This window comes from Urocampus carinirostris, chromosome 13 (assembly GCF_059441175.1).
Source record: "Urocampus carinirostris isolate Australia breed hairy pipefish chromosome 13, RoL_Ucar_1.0, whole genome shotgun sequence".
Classification (NCBI taxonomy): Eukaryota; Metazoa; Chordata; class Actinopteri; order Syngnathiformes; family Syngnathidae; genus Urocampus; species Urocampus carinirostris.
This window is the reverse complement of record NC_142361.1, coordinates 32,801,926-32,816,044: the sequence shown is the minus strand read 5'-3', so window position 1 is coordinate 32,816,044 and position 14,119 is coordinate 32,801,926. Positions and strand designations below refer to the sequence as shown.

At 40.7% G+C, this 14,119-nt stretch overlaps 1 protein-coding gene across 3 annotated transcripts in view; it reads right to left on the bottom strand.

The window, feature by feature from the left end:
• ltbp1 (latent transforming growth factor beta binding protein 1) overlaps positions 1-14,119 on the bottom strand; it is a 155,293-nt gene that overhangs the window by 83,351 nt on the left and 57,823 nt on the right. For 2 of the 3 annotated variants that reach the window (XM_088351050.1, XM_088351051.1), the window contains exons 10-12: positions 13,698-13,820; positions 7,045-7,212; positions 3,791-3,967 (exon numbers count right to left, since the gene is read on the bottom strand). In XM_088351050.1, the coding sequence (XP_088207176.1) occupies positions 3,791-3,967; positions 7,045-7,212; positions 13,698-13,820 (468 nt within the window). The remainder of the gene's footprint in view (positions 1-3,790; positions 3,968-7,044; positions 7,213-13,697; positions 13,821-14,119) is intronic. The other variant, XM_088351052.1, reaches the window with a different exon arrangement.

The following is a 14,119-nucleotide window of genomic DNA, read 5'->3' as shown; positions in this document are numbered from 1 at the left end:
CAAACAAATGACATTTTAAAGCCAATCTCTTTTTATTTCTAAAGAGATCTTTTTTCAATTTAAGCTGAATTCTATTCAAGTCAAGTCATGTTAATTTGTGACGCCTTTTTTCGACTATTAAGACACCATCCCCTGATCTAAAACCAACATGAGGGCAAGGAAAAACTCCAAAACTTTAGCATGATGAAAGTCAAGTCATGTTAATTTGTAATGCCCTTAATCACAAAAAGTCTCAAAGAGCTGAAAAGACCACAGATTATTGCTAAACACAGACTATTGTGACACCATCCCCTAATCTCAAACCTACATGAGGGCAAGGAAAAACTCCAAAACTTTAGCATGATGAAAGTCAAGTCATGTTAATTTGTAATGCCCTTAATCACAAAAAGTCTCAAAGAGCTGAAAAGACCACAGATTATTGCTAAACACAGACTATTGTGACACCATCCCCTAATCTCAAACCTACATGAGGGCAAGGAAAAACTCCAAAACTTTAGCATGATGAAAGTCAAGTCATGTTAATTTGTAATGCCCTTAATCACAAAAAGTCTCAAAGAGCTGCAAAGACCACAGATTATTGCTAACCACAGACTATTGTGACACCGTCCCCTGATCTAAAACCTACATGAGGGCAAGGATAAACTCAAAAACTTTAGCATGATGAAAGTCAAGTCATGTTAACTTGTGACGCCCTTGATCACAAAGAGTCTCAAAGAGCTGAAAAGACCACAGATTATTGCTAAACACAGACTATGGTGACACCATCCCCTAATCTCAAACCTACATGAGGGCAAGGAAAAACTCCAAAACTTTAGCATGATGAAAGTCAAGTCATGTTAATTTGTGATGCCCTTAATCACAAAGAGTCTCAAAGAGCTGAAAAGACCACAGATTATTGCTAAACATAGACTTTTGTGACACCATCCCCTAATCTCAAACCTACAAGAGGGCAAGGAAAAACTCCAAAACTTTAGCATGATGAAAGTCAAGTCATGTTAATTTGTGATGCCCTTAATCACAAAAAGTCTCAAAGAGCTGCAAAGACCACAGATTATTGCTAACCACAGACTATTGTGACACCGTCCCCTGATCTCAAACCTACATGAGGGCAAGGAAAAACTCCAAAACTTTAGCATGATGAAAGTCAAGTCATGTTAATTTGTGACGCCCTTAATCACAAAAAGTCTCAAAGAGCTGCAAAGACCACAGATTATTGCTAACCACAGACTATTGTGACACCGTCCCCTGATCTAAAACCTACATGAGGGCAAGGATAAACTCAAAAACTTTAGCATGATGAAAGTCAAGTCATGTTAACTTGTGACGCCCTTGATCACAAAGAGTATCAAAGAGCTGCAAAGACCACAGATTATTGCAAACCACAGCCTATTATGACACCGTCCCCTGATCCAAAACCTACATGAGGGCAAGGAAAAACTCCAAAACTTTAGCATGATGAAAGTCAAGTCATGTTAATTTGTGATGCCCTTAATCACAAAGAGTCTCAAAGAGCTGAAAAGACCACAGATTATTGCTAAACACAGACTATTGTGACACCATCCCCTAATCTCAAACCTACATGAGGGCAAGGAAAAACTCCAAAACTTTAGCATGATGAAAGTCAAGTCATGTTAATTTGTAATGCCCTTAATCACAAAGAGTCTCAAAGAGCTGAAAAGACCACAGATTATTGCTAACCACAGACTATTGTGACACCATCCCCTGATCTAAAACCTACATGAAGGCAAGGAAAAACTCCAAAACTTTAGCATGATGAAAGTCAAGTCATGTTAATTTGTGATGCCCTTAATCACAAAGAGTCTCAAAGAGCTGAAAAGACCACAGATTATTGCTAAACACAGACTATTGTGACACCATCCCCTAATCTCAAACCTACATGAGGGCAAGGAAAAACTCCAAAACTTTAGCATGATGAAAGTCAAGTCATGTTAATTTGTGACGCCCTTAATCACAAAAAGTCTCAAAGAGCTGCAAAGACCACAGATTATTGCTAACCACAGACTATTGTGACACCGTCCCCTGATCTAAAACCTACATGAGGGCAAGGATAAACTCAAAAACTTTAGCATGATGAAAGTCAAGTCATGTTAACTTGTGACGCCCTTGATCACAAAGAGTATCAAAGAGCTGCAAAGACCACAGATTATTGCTAAACACAGACTATGGTGACACCATCCCCTAATCTCAAACCTACATGAGGGCAAGGAAAAACTCCAAAACTTTAGCATGATGAAAGTCAAGTCATGTTAATTTGTGATGCCCTTAATCACAAAGAGTCTCAAAGAGCTGAAAAGACCACAGATTATTGCTAAACATAGACTTTTGTGACACCATCCCCTAATCTCAAACCTACAAGAGGGCAAGGAAAAACTCAAAAACTTTAGCATGATGAAAGCCAAGTCATGTTAATTTGTGACGCCCTTAATCACAAAAAGTCTCAAAGAGCTGCAAAGACCACAGATTATTGCTAACCACAGACTATTGTGACACTGTCCCCTAATCTCAAACCTACATGAGGGCAAGGAAAAACTCCAAAACTTTAGCATGATGAAAGCCAAGTCATGTTAATTTGTGACGCCCTTAATCACAAAAAGTCTCAAAAAGCTGCAAAGACCACAGATTATTCCAAACCACAGACTATTCTTACACCATCCCCTGATCTAAAACCTACACGAGGGCTAGGAAAAACCTCAAAGACCTCAACATGAGGAAAATGAAGAAACCTTGAAAAGGGACCGCACATGAGGTAATCCCCCTTCCAGGATGACCAGGCTGCACAGACCAAAGATTATTGCAAACTACAAATTATTATGACACCATCCCCTGATCTTAAACCTTAATGAGAGCAAGGAAAAACTCAAAAACTTTAGCATGAGGAAAGTCAAGTCAAGTCATGTTAATTTGTGACGCCCTTAATCACAAAGAGTCTCAAAGAGCTGAAAAAAACACAGATTATTGCTAAACACAGACTATTATGACACCATCCTCTCATGTAAAACCTACATGAGGGCAAGGAAAAACTCAAAAACCTCAACATGAGGAAAGGCAAGTCACGTCGTGTTCATTTGTGACGCCTTCAATCACAAAGAGTCTCAAAGGGCAGCACAGGCCACAAATTATTGAAAACAACAGACTATTATGACACCATCCCCTGATCTAAAACCTACATGAGGGCAAGGAAAAACTCCAAAACTTTAGCATGATGAAAGTCAAGTCATGTTAATTTGTGATGCCCTTAATCACAAAGAGTCTCAAAGAGCTGAAAAGACCACAGATTATTGCTAACCACAGACTATTGTGACACCATCCCCTAATCTCAAACCTACATGAGGGCAAGGAAAAACTCCAAAACTTTAGCATGATGAAAGTCAAGTCATGTTAATTTGTAATGCCCTTAATCACAAAGAGTCTCAAAGAGCTGAAAAGACCACAGATTATTGCTAACCACAGACTATTGTGACACCGTCCCCTAATCTCAAACCTACATGAGGGCAAGGAAAAACTCAAAAACTTTAGCATGATGAAAGTCAAGTCATGTTAATTTGTGACGCCCTTAATCACAAAAAGTCTCAAAGAGCTGCAAAGACCACAGATTATTGCAAACCACAGCCTATTATGACACCATCCCCTGATCCAAAACCTACATGAGGGCAAGGAAAAACTCCAAAACCTCAACATGAGGAAAATGAAGAAACCTTGAGAAGGTTCCCTGTAATTCCATTCCATTACCGTTCAATGAAAGCAAAAAAAAAAAAATCAATGAACTAACCTGGTATCGTGATTTCCGAGTCCCCAAAAGCAACCAACGGTCTTTCTGGTGTGGGCAAAGGGTGAGGTGGCAAGACATCAATAGGAGCTTGCTGGACTGTGACTGTCACTTTATTGTTGGGTGGATTTGGAAGAACAGTGTACCCCATTCCACCGGGGCAAATTTCTTTAAACATAGCTAAACAGAAAAAGAGCAAGAAAAATGATTAGGACTATTGACATTGAAACAAGAATTTCTTCAAAATTATGAAAAAAAAAAAAAATATTTTCATGTTTGAATTGGAAATCAAACTCAAAAATGTCGAAGGAAATAGAGTAAAGTCAGTAGTTAAAGTACACAACCACTGCACAGGGAAATATTTTTGGTACACAAAAAGGTATCTACTGTCACGGTTGCCATGGCGCTCAATTGGCCCCGCCCGTGTGGCGCCGGCTGTGGCTCGTTGACAGATTGGCTTTCCGTCTATTTAAGCTCAGTGCTCTCATTCTTTTTTGTCAGTTCGTCAACTAACCTCTGCCCGGCAAGACGTGGGTTTTGACTCGGTACTGTTTCCTGTTGGTATTCCCTGTCCGGTATTGTTCCTGTTTATTCCGGCCCCTTTTAATATCGGTTTCCAGTTTCGTTCCCGCCTAGTTTGTCCTGTTTAATTACGATATCTTGTTTTGATATCAATCCTGTCTGTCCTGTTTTTCAATATCGGTTTCCAGTTTTGTTCCCATCTAGTTTGTCCTGTTTATTTTTGATATCCTGTTTTGATATCAATCCTGTCGGTCCTGTTTTTTAATATTGGTTCCAGTTTTGTTAAGGTCTAGTTTGTCCTGTTTATTTTTGATATCCTGTTTTGATATAATTCCTGTCTGTCCCTTCCTGTCCGGTATCGACCCCATCTGTCCGAATTCTGCTCGGGCGATTGGATTTTGGGTCAGGGTTATCGGTATTGCTCTCCAGAAGCAGAATTTTATCAGTTATGGGTGTCACGGTTGCCATGGCGCCCAATTGGCCCCGCCCGTGTGGCGCCAGCTGCAGCTCATTGACAGATTGGCTTTCCATCTATTTAAGCTCAGTGCTCTCACTCTTCCTGTGTCAGTTCGTCAACGAACCTCTGCCCCGCAAGACGTGGGTTTTGACTCGGTACTGTTTCCTGTTGGTATTCCCTGTCCGGTATTGTTCCTGTTTATTCTGTCCTGTTTAATATCGGTTTCCAGTTTCATTCCCGTCTAGTTTGTCCTGTTTATTTTTGATATCCTGTTTTGATATCAATCCTGTCGGTCCTGTTTTTCAATATCGGTTTCCAGTTTTGTTCCCTTCTATTTTTGTCCTGTTTATTATTCTCTCCAGTTTTTGTTCCCGTCTAGTTTGCCCTGTTTAATTTCGATATCCTGTTTTGATATCAATCCTGTCGGTCCCGTTGTTTAATATCGGTGTCCAGTTTTGTTCCCGTCTAGTTTGTCCTGTTTAATTTTGATATCCTGTTTTGATATCAATCCTGTCCTGTCCGGTATCGACCCCATTTATCCGATATCTGCTCAGACAATTGGTATCGATCTCTTCAGCCTCTGGCTTCCTATCATTCCACGCCAGACTGCTGCCTAATGTGCATGACTGCCCATTTCCTGTAAACTAAAAGGCTTGTGTGAGAAACATCACGCGTTTGGGTCCTGATCCTGTTCTGGTTCATGACAGTTGTAATTGTAAATCAAATAAAGAAAAACATTAAACGGTTGTATTTTGGGTTAGGGTTATGGGTATTGCTCCCCAGAAGCAGAATTTTATCAGTTATGGGTGTCACAGTTGCCATGGCGCCTAATTGGCCCCGCCCGTGTGGCACCAGCCGTGCCTCGTTGACGGATTGGCTTTCCGTCTATTTAAGCTCAGTGCTCTCACTCTTCCTGTGTCAGTCCGTCAACGAACCTCTTCCCCACAAGACGGGGGGTTTGACTCGGTCCTGTTTCCTGTTGGTATTCCCTGTCTGGTATTGTTCCTGTTTATTCTGTCCGGTTTAATATCGGCTTCCAGTTTCGTTCCCTTCTATTTTTGTCCTGTTTATTATTCTCTCCAGTTTTCGTTCCCGTCTAGTTAGTCCTGTTTAATTTCAATATCCTGTTTTGATATTAATCCTGTCCGTCCTGTCCAGTCTGGTATCAACCCCATTTGTCCGATATCGACAATTGGTATCGATCTCGTCGGCCTCTGGCTTCCTATTATTCCACGCCAGCCTGCTGCCTAACGTGCATGACTCCCCATTTCCCATCAAATAAAAGGCTTTTGTGAGAGATGTCACGCTTTTGGGTCCTGCTCCTGTTCCGGTTCCTGACATCTACTAAGCCAAGCTGCGGAACTGGGAAATTCATGAGATTCTATTTAAAAAAAAAAAAAAAGGAACTGGTTATCATAACTGTTTTTCTGTCATGTACTTGTGACAGTAATTTTTTCCGATGTGTTTCCTCCCTCAAAAGAAAACATTGAATTCACACATTTGCAAAGATCTCTAAGAATGGAATTTAGGAATTTTAAACTCCCAATATTTTGTTCTGGATTCGGGTGAAGAAAAACAAAGGAAATTAAAACTGAGCTCAGTTCTTAATTCTCATCTCATCAGCTGCACCACTTATCCTCAGTAGGGTCGCGGGGGTGCTGGAGCCCATCCCAGCAATCATCGGGCAGTGGGCAGGGGACACCCTGAACTGGTTGCCAGCCAATCACAGGGCACACAGGGACAGACAACTCGCTCGCTCATTCACACCTAGGGACAATTTGGACCGGCCAATCCACCTGAAATGCATGTTTTTGGAACGTGGGAGGAAACCGGAGTGCCCGGAGGAAACCCACGCAAGCACGGGGAGAACATACAAACTCCGCACAGGAAGTCTGGAGCTTAATTAATACCCCGAACTCATGACAGTTGTGATCGTAAATGAAATAAAGACAAACATTAAACGATTGGGTTTTGGGATAGCGTTCTCGGTATTGCGATTGTCTTTACGGAATACTATTCTTTTTTTTTGTATCCTGATTACTGAACTCCATTACTTGTATTCCCATTACTCCCCAAGCCTGAACCAATCAATTGCCTAGATTTTGTAATCTGAGGAAATCAATTGTGATGAAAAACAGAAAGACCCAAGCGCAAAAATAAATAAAACTGACTGTTTCGTCGTTTATCATGGATCTCCCAAAACTACCAAATAACACTTTTTCCTCACAGTGAGAACAATACACTATTCTGGCGGTGTACTTCCAACTGGAGGCCTTACCTGTTCCTTGCGGGGGACATTTTTCACAATGTGGTCCCCAGGCTTTGCCCACACTGCAGCAGCAAAGCCGTTTGCTCAGCTGAGCAGATACCGGGTGCAAACACTGCCTCCCCGAACTCACCAAACGGAAACAAGCCCCTTTCTCCTCTTGGATGGCGGGCATGTTGGCTGAGGAGGGGTGCAGGAAGAGGACAAAAGAGGATGCACCAAAGTGGAGGAGACACAGAAGGGGGAGAAAAGACAAAGTGAAGAAACGAAGAAGTCCCCTTCACCAAAGTACATTTTCCCCGAAATACCACGGATTCATCTTTCACACATTACATCAACATACCTGTCAACCTGTACGGTTTTGCCGTACAAAGTACGTTTACAGGGTTGGGTAAGGGTTACTTTACCTGGATTACTTTCAATGACTTTTGGATTACTCCAATACCAAATATGCTAATAAAAGACAAAATACACTAAATATGAAGAAAATGACAAAATTTTGTGCAGGCTTGGGGAGTAACGGAATACATGGAACGGCAAAAATGATGTTGGCAAGCTGTTTGGATTTATTTTCATTTTGTTTCTGTCGCATTTTATGTTAGTTTTGCCGGAGATCAAAGACATCAAAGCCAGGAGAGATAGCTTACCACGTGTTGTGAGTCATCATTTTATTCATATTTAGTTTATTTTGTCTTTTATCAGCATATTTGGTATTGGAGTAATCCAAAAGTCATTGAAAGTAATCCAGTTAAAGTAACCCTACCCAACCCTGCATTTGATGTTAGTTTTGCCGGAGATCGAAGAGATCAAAGCCAGGAGAGAAAGCTTACCACGTGTTGTGAGTCATCATTTCATTCATATTTAGTTTCTTTTATCTTCTATGAGCATATATGGTATTGGAGTAATCCAAAAGTCATTGAAAGTAATCCAGTTAAAGTAACCCTACCCAACCCTGCATTTTATGTTAGTTTTGCCAGGGATCAAAGAGATCAAAGCCAGGAGAGAAAGCTTACCACGTGTTGTGAGTCATCATTTTATTCATATTTAGTTTCTTTTGTCTTTTATCAGCATATTTGGTATTGGAGTAATCCAAAAGTAACTGAAAGTAATCAAGTTAAAGTAACCCTACCCAACCCTGGTCGCATTTTATGTTAGTTTTACCAGGGATCAAAGAGATCAAAGCCAGAAGAGAAAGCTTACCACGTGTTGTGAGTCATCATTTTATTCATATTTAGTTTCTTTTGTCTTTTATCAGCATATTTGGTATTGGAGTAATCTAAAAGTAACTGAAAGTAATCAAGTTAAAGTAACCCTACCCAACCCTGGTCGCATTTTATGTTAGTTTTGCCAGGGATCCAAGAGCTCAAAGCCAGGGGAGAAAGCTTACCACGTGTTGTGAGTCATCATTTTATTCATATTTAGTTTATTTTGTCTTTTATCAGCATATTTGGTAATGGAGTAATCCAAAAGTCATTGAAAGTAATCCAGTTAAAGTAACCCTACCCAACCCTGCATTTGATGTTAGTTTTGCCGGAGATCAAAGAGATCAAAGCCAGGAGAGAAAGCTTACCACGTGTTGTGAGTCATCATTTCATTCATATTTAGTTTCTTTTATCTTCTATGAGCATATATGGTATTGGAGTAATCCAAAAGTCATTGAAAGTAATCCAGGTAAAGTAACCCTACCCAACCCTGCATTTTATGTTAGTTTTGCCGGAGATCAAAGAGATCAAAGCCAGGAGAGAAAGCTTACCACGTGTTGTGAGTCATCCTTTTATTCATATTGAGTTTCTTTTGTCTTTTATTAGCGGATTTGGTATTGGAGTAATCCAAAAGTAATTAAAAGTAATCCAGATAAAGTAACCCAACCCAACACTGAACGTTTATTATGCATTTTAAGAAGTGTACGACGTACAAGAAAATCTGTACGGAAAAACGCAAATTTGTCAATTATGGGCACCAACTATCACTAAACGGCAAATCAATCGCCGCGGTAGCCTCTATCTCGGTATCATTTTTTTCGTTGCAAACGAAGCGAGCGGTTTGGTGTAGTGAAAGGAAGTCCGTCTCTTTTAATAGAGGAGTTTTTCAGCTCCGCTCATTAAAGAGAGCCGGCTCTCAAACGGTTCACTTGCTTTGATGCATTATATTACGAATTGGTATGTTGTATAAAGAAGTTAAGATAAAAGGTAGTATAAAAGGAGAAAAAACGAAAAAAGACAGGTTTGTGGTTATCCCTTTAATCAGTATATTACCAACAATAATTTAATGCAGAAAATGAATTCATAATTTAAATAAGAAAATGTATTATTCGACTTAATTATATTTGCATGTATTTTTTCCTTCTACAGTGAACGTCCAAGCCACTTCATTTTTAAACTTTTTTATAATAAACCTCATTCATGTCGAGCAACTCTCACAACAAAACGTTAATTAACAATATATGTGATATAACGAAACACATGCACAATACAACATGTTAAACTACATAAATAAACGCGTTTGAAAAAAAAATATGGTGTAAGATTATTTTGTATTTTGTAAGGGAAAATACGACAGTTTGTAAGGGCATGGAGCCCTGGAGCGCTACAGGTATGCATCAATAAACTTCGCCTAAAAACAACAGACGGCAATTCAAAAAACATTTGATGACCAATGGCTGTTAGTCCGCATGCACAAGACCGAAAGCAAAACAGTCAAAACAAAAAGCGCCGGATCAAACACCGAAGCAAAGACGTGAATAAACACCGGCGTGCGTTGACAGCCAAGCACGAGTTGAGATGAAGGCATGCGGAGGGTTTCTCCGGTGCTTTCCAAGTCAAACGCTGCAATTAAACATGGCCACATACCATTGACAGCTGGAATTGTTCTAAGTCAAATATTTTTTTTTCTCAAAGGCGAAGAAAAGAAGCTTTGAAGGTTCCGTACGGGATCGTAGATGATGGATCGTGCATTGCTCGTCGGCATCACTCGTGAAAAGAAAAACCTGGGCGGAGGCATCTCATTTATCACTGTTGGCGTTACTTTTGATTTTTTTTTTTTTTCAAAAGTGAACTTGACGGTTTGGATTTACCCCATCCATCCATTGTCTTCTGCTTATCCAAGGTCGGGTCATGGGGCAGCAGCCTTAAAAGGGAAGCCCAGATGTCCCTCTCCCCAGCCACTTCCTCCAGCTCCCGAGCCCGAGGTGTTCCCAGGCCAGCCGAGAGACATAGTCTCTCAAGCGTGTCCTGGGTTATCCCTACTGCCGGTGGTACATGCCCAGAACACTTCCCGAGGGAGGCGTCCAGGAGGCATCCTTATCAGATGCCCGAGCCACCTCAACTGGCTCCTCTCAATGCAGAGGAGCAGTGGCTCTACACAGAGTCCCTCCCGGATGACTGAGCTTTTCACCTTATCTCTAAGGGAGAACCCAGACACCCTGCGGAGGAAACTCATTTCGGCCATTTGTATCCCAAGTTCATGACCATAGGTGAGGGTAGGAACGTAGATCGACCGGTAGATCGAGAGCTTTGCCTTTCGGCTCAGCTACCTCTTTACCACGACGAACCGGTACAGAGTCCGAATGACGACAGATGCTGCACCGACTCGTCTGTCGATCTCCCGTTCCATCCTACCCTCACTCCTGAACAAGACCCCAAGATACTTGAACTCCTCCACTTGGGGCAAGATCTCATCCCCAACACGGAGGGAGCATGCCACCCTTTGAGTACCATGGTCTCAGACTTAGAGGTGCTGATCCTCATCCCGGCCGCTTCACACTCTGCTGAAGATCACGGCCTGAGGAAACCAACAGCACCACGTCATCTCCAAAAAGCAGTGACGTAATGCTGAGGCCCCCAAACAGGACTCCATCCCCACCAAGGCTGCGCCTAGAAATTTTGTCCATAAAAGCTATGAACAGAATCGGTGACAAAGGGCAGCACTGGTGGAGTCCAACCCTCACCGGGAACAAATCCGACTTACTGCCGGCAATGTGGACCAGACTTTGGCACCAGGCATACAGGGACCGCACAACCCGGATAAGGGAGGCGTCCAGGAGGCATCCTTATCAGATGCCCGAGCCACCTCAACTGGCTCGGAACACAGGGAGGCGACAATATGTAAAAATGGGAGAGTTGACAGCCTGGATAAGGCTGTGCAATACTCCATACTCCCAAAGAACCTCCTGAGGCCTCCCGAGGAACACAGTTGAATGCCTTCTCCAAGTCCACAAAACACATGTAGACCGGACAGGCAATCTCCCATGCACCCTCAAGGACCCTGCAAAGGGTATAAAGCTGGTCCAGTGTTGCACGGCTTTTGGATTTCACCACTAATGTTTATTTTCGCTGAGAATGGAGCTGAAGTCTTTGCATTTGAAGACACTATAGAAGCACAAACAATAGCACTTCCATATTTTCTTGAAAGGCAGCAAGGGAACAGTAGACCATGCAGTCTACCCAGGGGAGTGGTACTTGGTGGTGATGAGGTTAAACAATAAACACAGCATGCAAATCACCATGCCCAATACTTAAATGCGTTGCAGCAAGAAGGTTAAAAGCACATGTCCTGATTTTGATAAAAGCGGAGATGTAGGGTGTACCGTTTTCTGGGTCATTCAAACAGGACATCACACGAATAGCTTTTAAATAATCTAGCACTCAAAAATGTTCTAATAGCATTAAAACGAACAATTTTTTTCATATTGTTACACTGTCTCACTGCTGTGATCCAAAGCAAACTCAAGACACTACTATTGTCAGGTTCCGGACGGTTGCCATGGCGCCCAGCCGGAACCGCCCCTTGATACCGGCTGACTCGCATTTTCTGATTACTCCTGTGGGTACTTGGTGTTTATGCTTGGTTATACTTGTTGTGCTTGTTGGACTTTGTTGCACTTCGGCGTAACATTCGGAGAGATTCCTGCAAGTTCTGTTTAATTCTGGAAATGCCTAGTTGTAGTTTTGCCTGTGTTTGACCCGTTTTGTTTTTTGGTCTGGTCCGTTTTGTGTTTTGGACAACTTTTCTTTCTTAATTCAAGTATGAGGACGTCTACGCAAACGAGTTCCTACTTCCTGCTCCCGACCCGCTTCGTGACAACTATGGGTATTTGTCATGGACCAGGATACATAAGAAGTCCGGGAAGGAAAAGAAAAAAAAAGAAAGATAAAAATAAATCAGAATAGATTATTATATCACTCTACTGGATAGGTCCTCAACCACCTGGCAACGGTCCCCAACTGGGCCATGGGTCATTTGTTACAGGGTGCCGAAGAAAAATAAGTCCTTTTTTTGTGTGCCTATGATAAACCCAAAACTGTCTATCTATCTATCTATGCATCCATCCAATTTAGGTTGGCCATGGTGCGAAACATTTTGTGAGTGTTTTTTGCTACTTTTTCCTTTTTATTTTCTTATGTGTATGTCTTGCTGTCAGTAACCAGAAACAAGACCAGATAGATAGATAGATAGATAGATAGATAGATAGATAGATAGATAGATAAATAGATAGATGTCTAGATAGATAGATAGGTGTCTAGATAGATAGATGGATAGATAGATGTCTAGATAGATGTCTAGATAGATAGATGTCTAGATAGATGTCTAGATAGATGTCTAGATAGATAGATGTCTAGATAGATAGATGTCTAGATAGATAGATGTCTAGATAGATAGATGTCTAGATAGATGTCTAGATAGATGTCTAGATAGATGTCTAGATAGATAGATAGATAGATAGATAGATAGATAGATAGATAGATAGATAGATAGATAGATAGATAGATAGATAGATAGATAGATAGATAGATAGATAGATAGATAGATAGATAGATAGATAGATAGATAGATAGATAGATAGATAGATAGATAGATAGATAGATAGATAGGTGTCTAGATAGATAGAAAGGTGTCTAGATAGATAGATGGATAGATAGATGTCTAGATAGATATATGGATAGATAGATGTCTAGATAGATAGATGTCTAGATAGATAGATGGATAGATCAATCGATAGATGTCTAGATCTATGTCTAGATAGATAGATAGATAGATAGATGTCTAGATAGATAGATATATGTCTAGATAGATAGATAGATATATGTCTAGATAGATAGATAGATAGATGTCAAGGTAGATGTCTAGATAGATAGATGTCTAGATGTCTAGATAGATAGATAGATGTCTAGATGTCTAGATAGATAGATAGATGTCTAGATGTCTAGATAGATAGATAGATGTCTAGATAGATAGATAGATAGATAGATAGATGTCTAAATAGATAGATAGATGTCTAGATAGATAAATGGATAGATAGATGTCTAGATAGATAGATAGATAGATCAATCGATAGATGTCTAGATAGATAGACATTTATCTATCTATCTATCTAGACATCTATATGTCTAGATAGATAGATAGACGTCTAGATAGATAGATAGACGTCTAGATAGATAGATAGACGTCTAGATAGATAGATAGACGTCTAGATAGATAGATAGATAGATCAATCGATAGACGTCTAGATAGATAGATAGACGTCTAGATAGATAGATAGACGTCTAGATAGATAGATAAACGTCTAGATAGATAGATAGATAGATAGATAGATAGATAGATATTTTGGATGATGCATAATCCGAAAGATAGTCATGTGAAGTGCAATAAGAAACGTTGAAACTTACATATGCATGTGGTGAGCATGGGGCCAGGGACATATCCAGGTTTACAAACACATTTATAACTCCCGACGCTGTTTAAACAATTTCCATTGGGGCAAACTCCAGGAAGCTGGCACTCGTTAAAATCTGCGAATAAATAATAACAATTGAGCACACACTGTATTCCTTTGCACACTGCCTGTTATTTTATTTCAGTTTCTCGCTTTCTGCAAGAATTTCCAAGATCAAAGGGGTCATTTAGAGAACCGTTTTTGAAGAATTGTCCACATCAAGGAGGCTGAGACAAATCGGCTGTGGATGATCCTATAAGTATCCGTTTAGGAATGTAAGGAGGCGTGGTAAAAAGGCTGGGAAAGTGTGCAATACCCAAAAAGGATTACCGTATTTTCCTCACTATAGTGCGCACCGGGTTATAGGGCGCACCC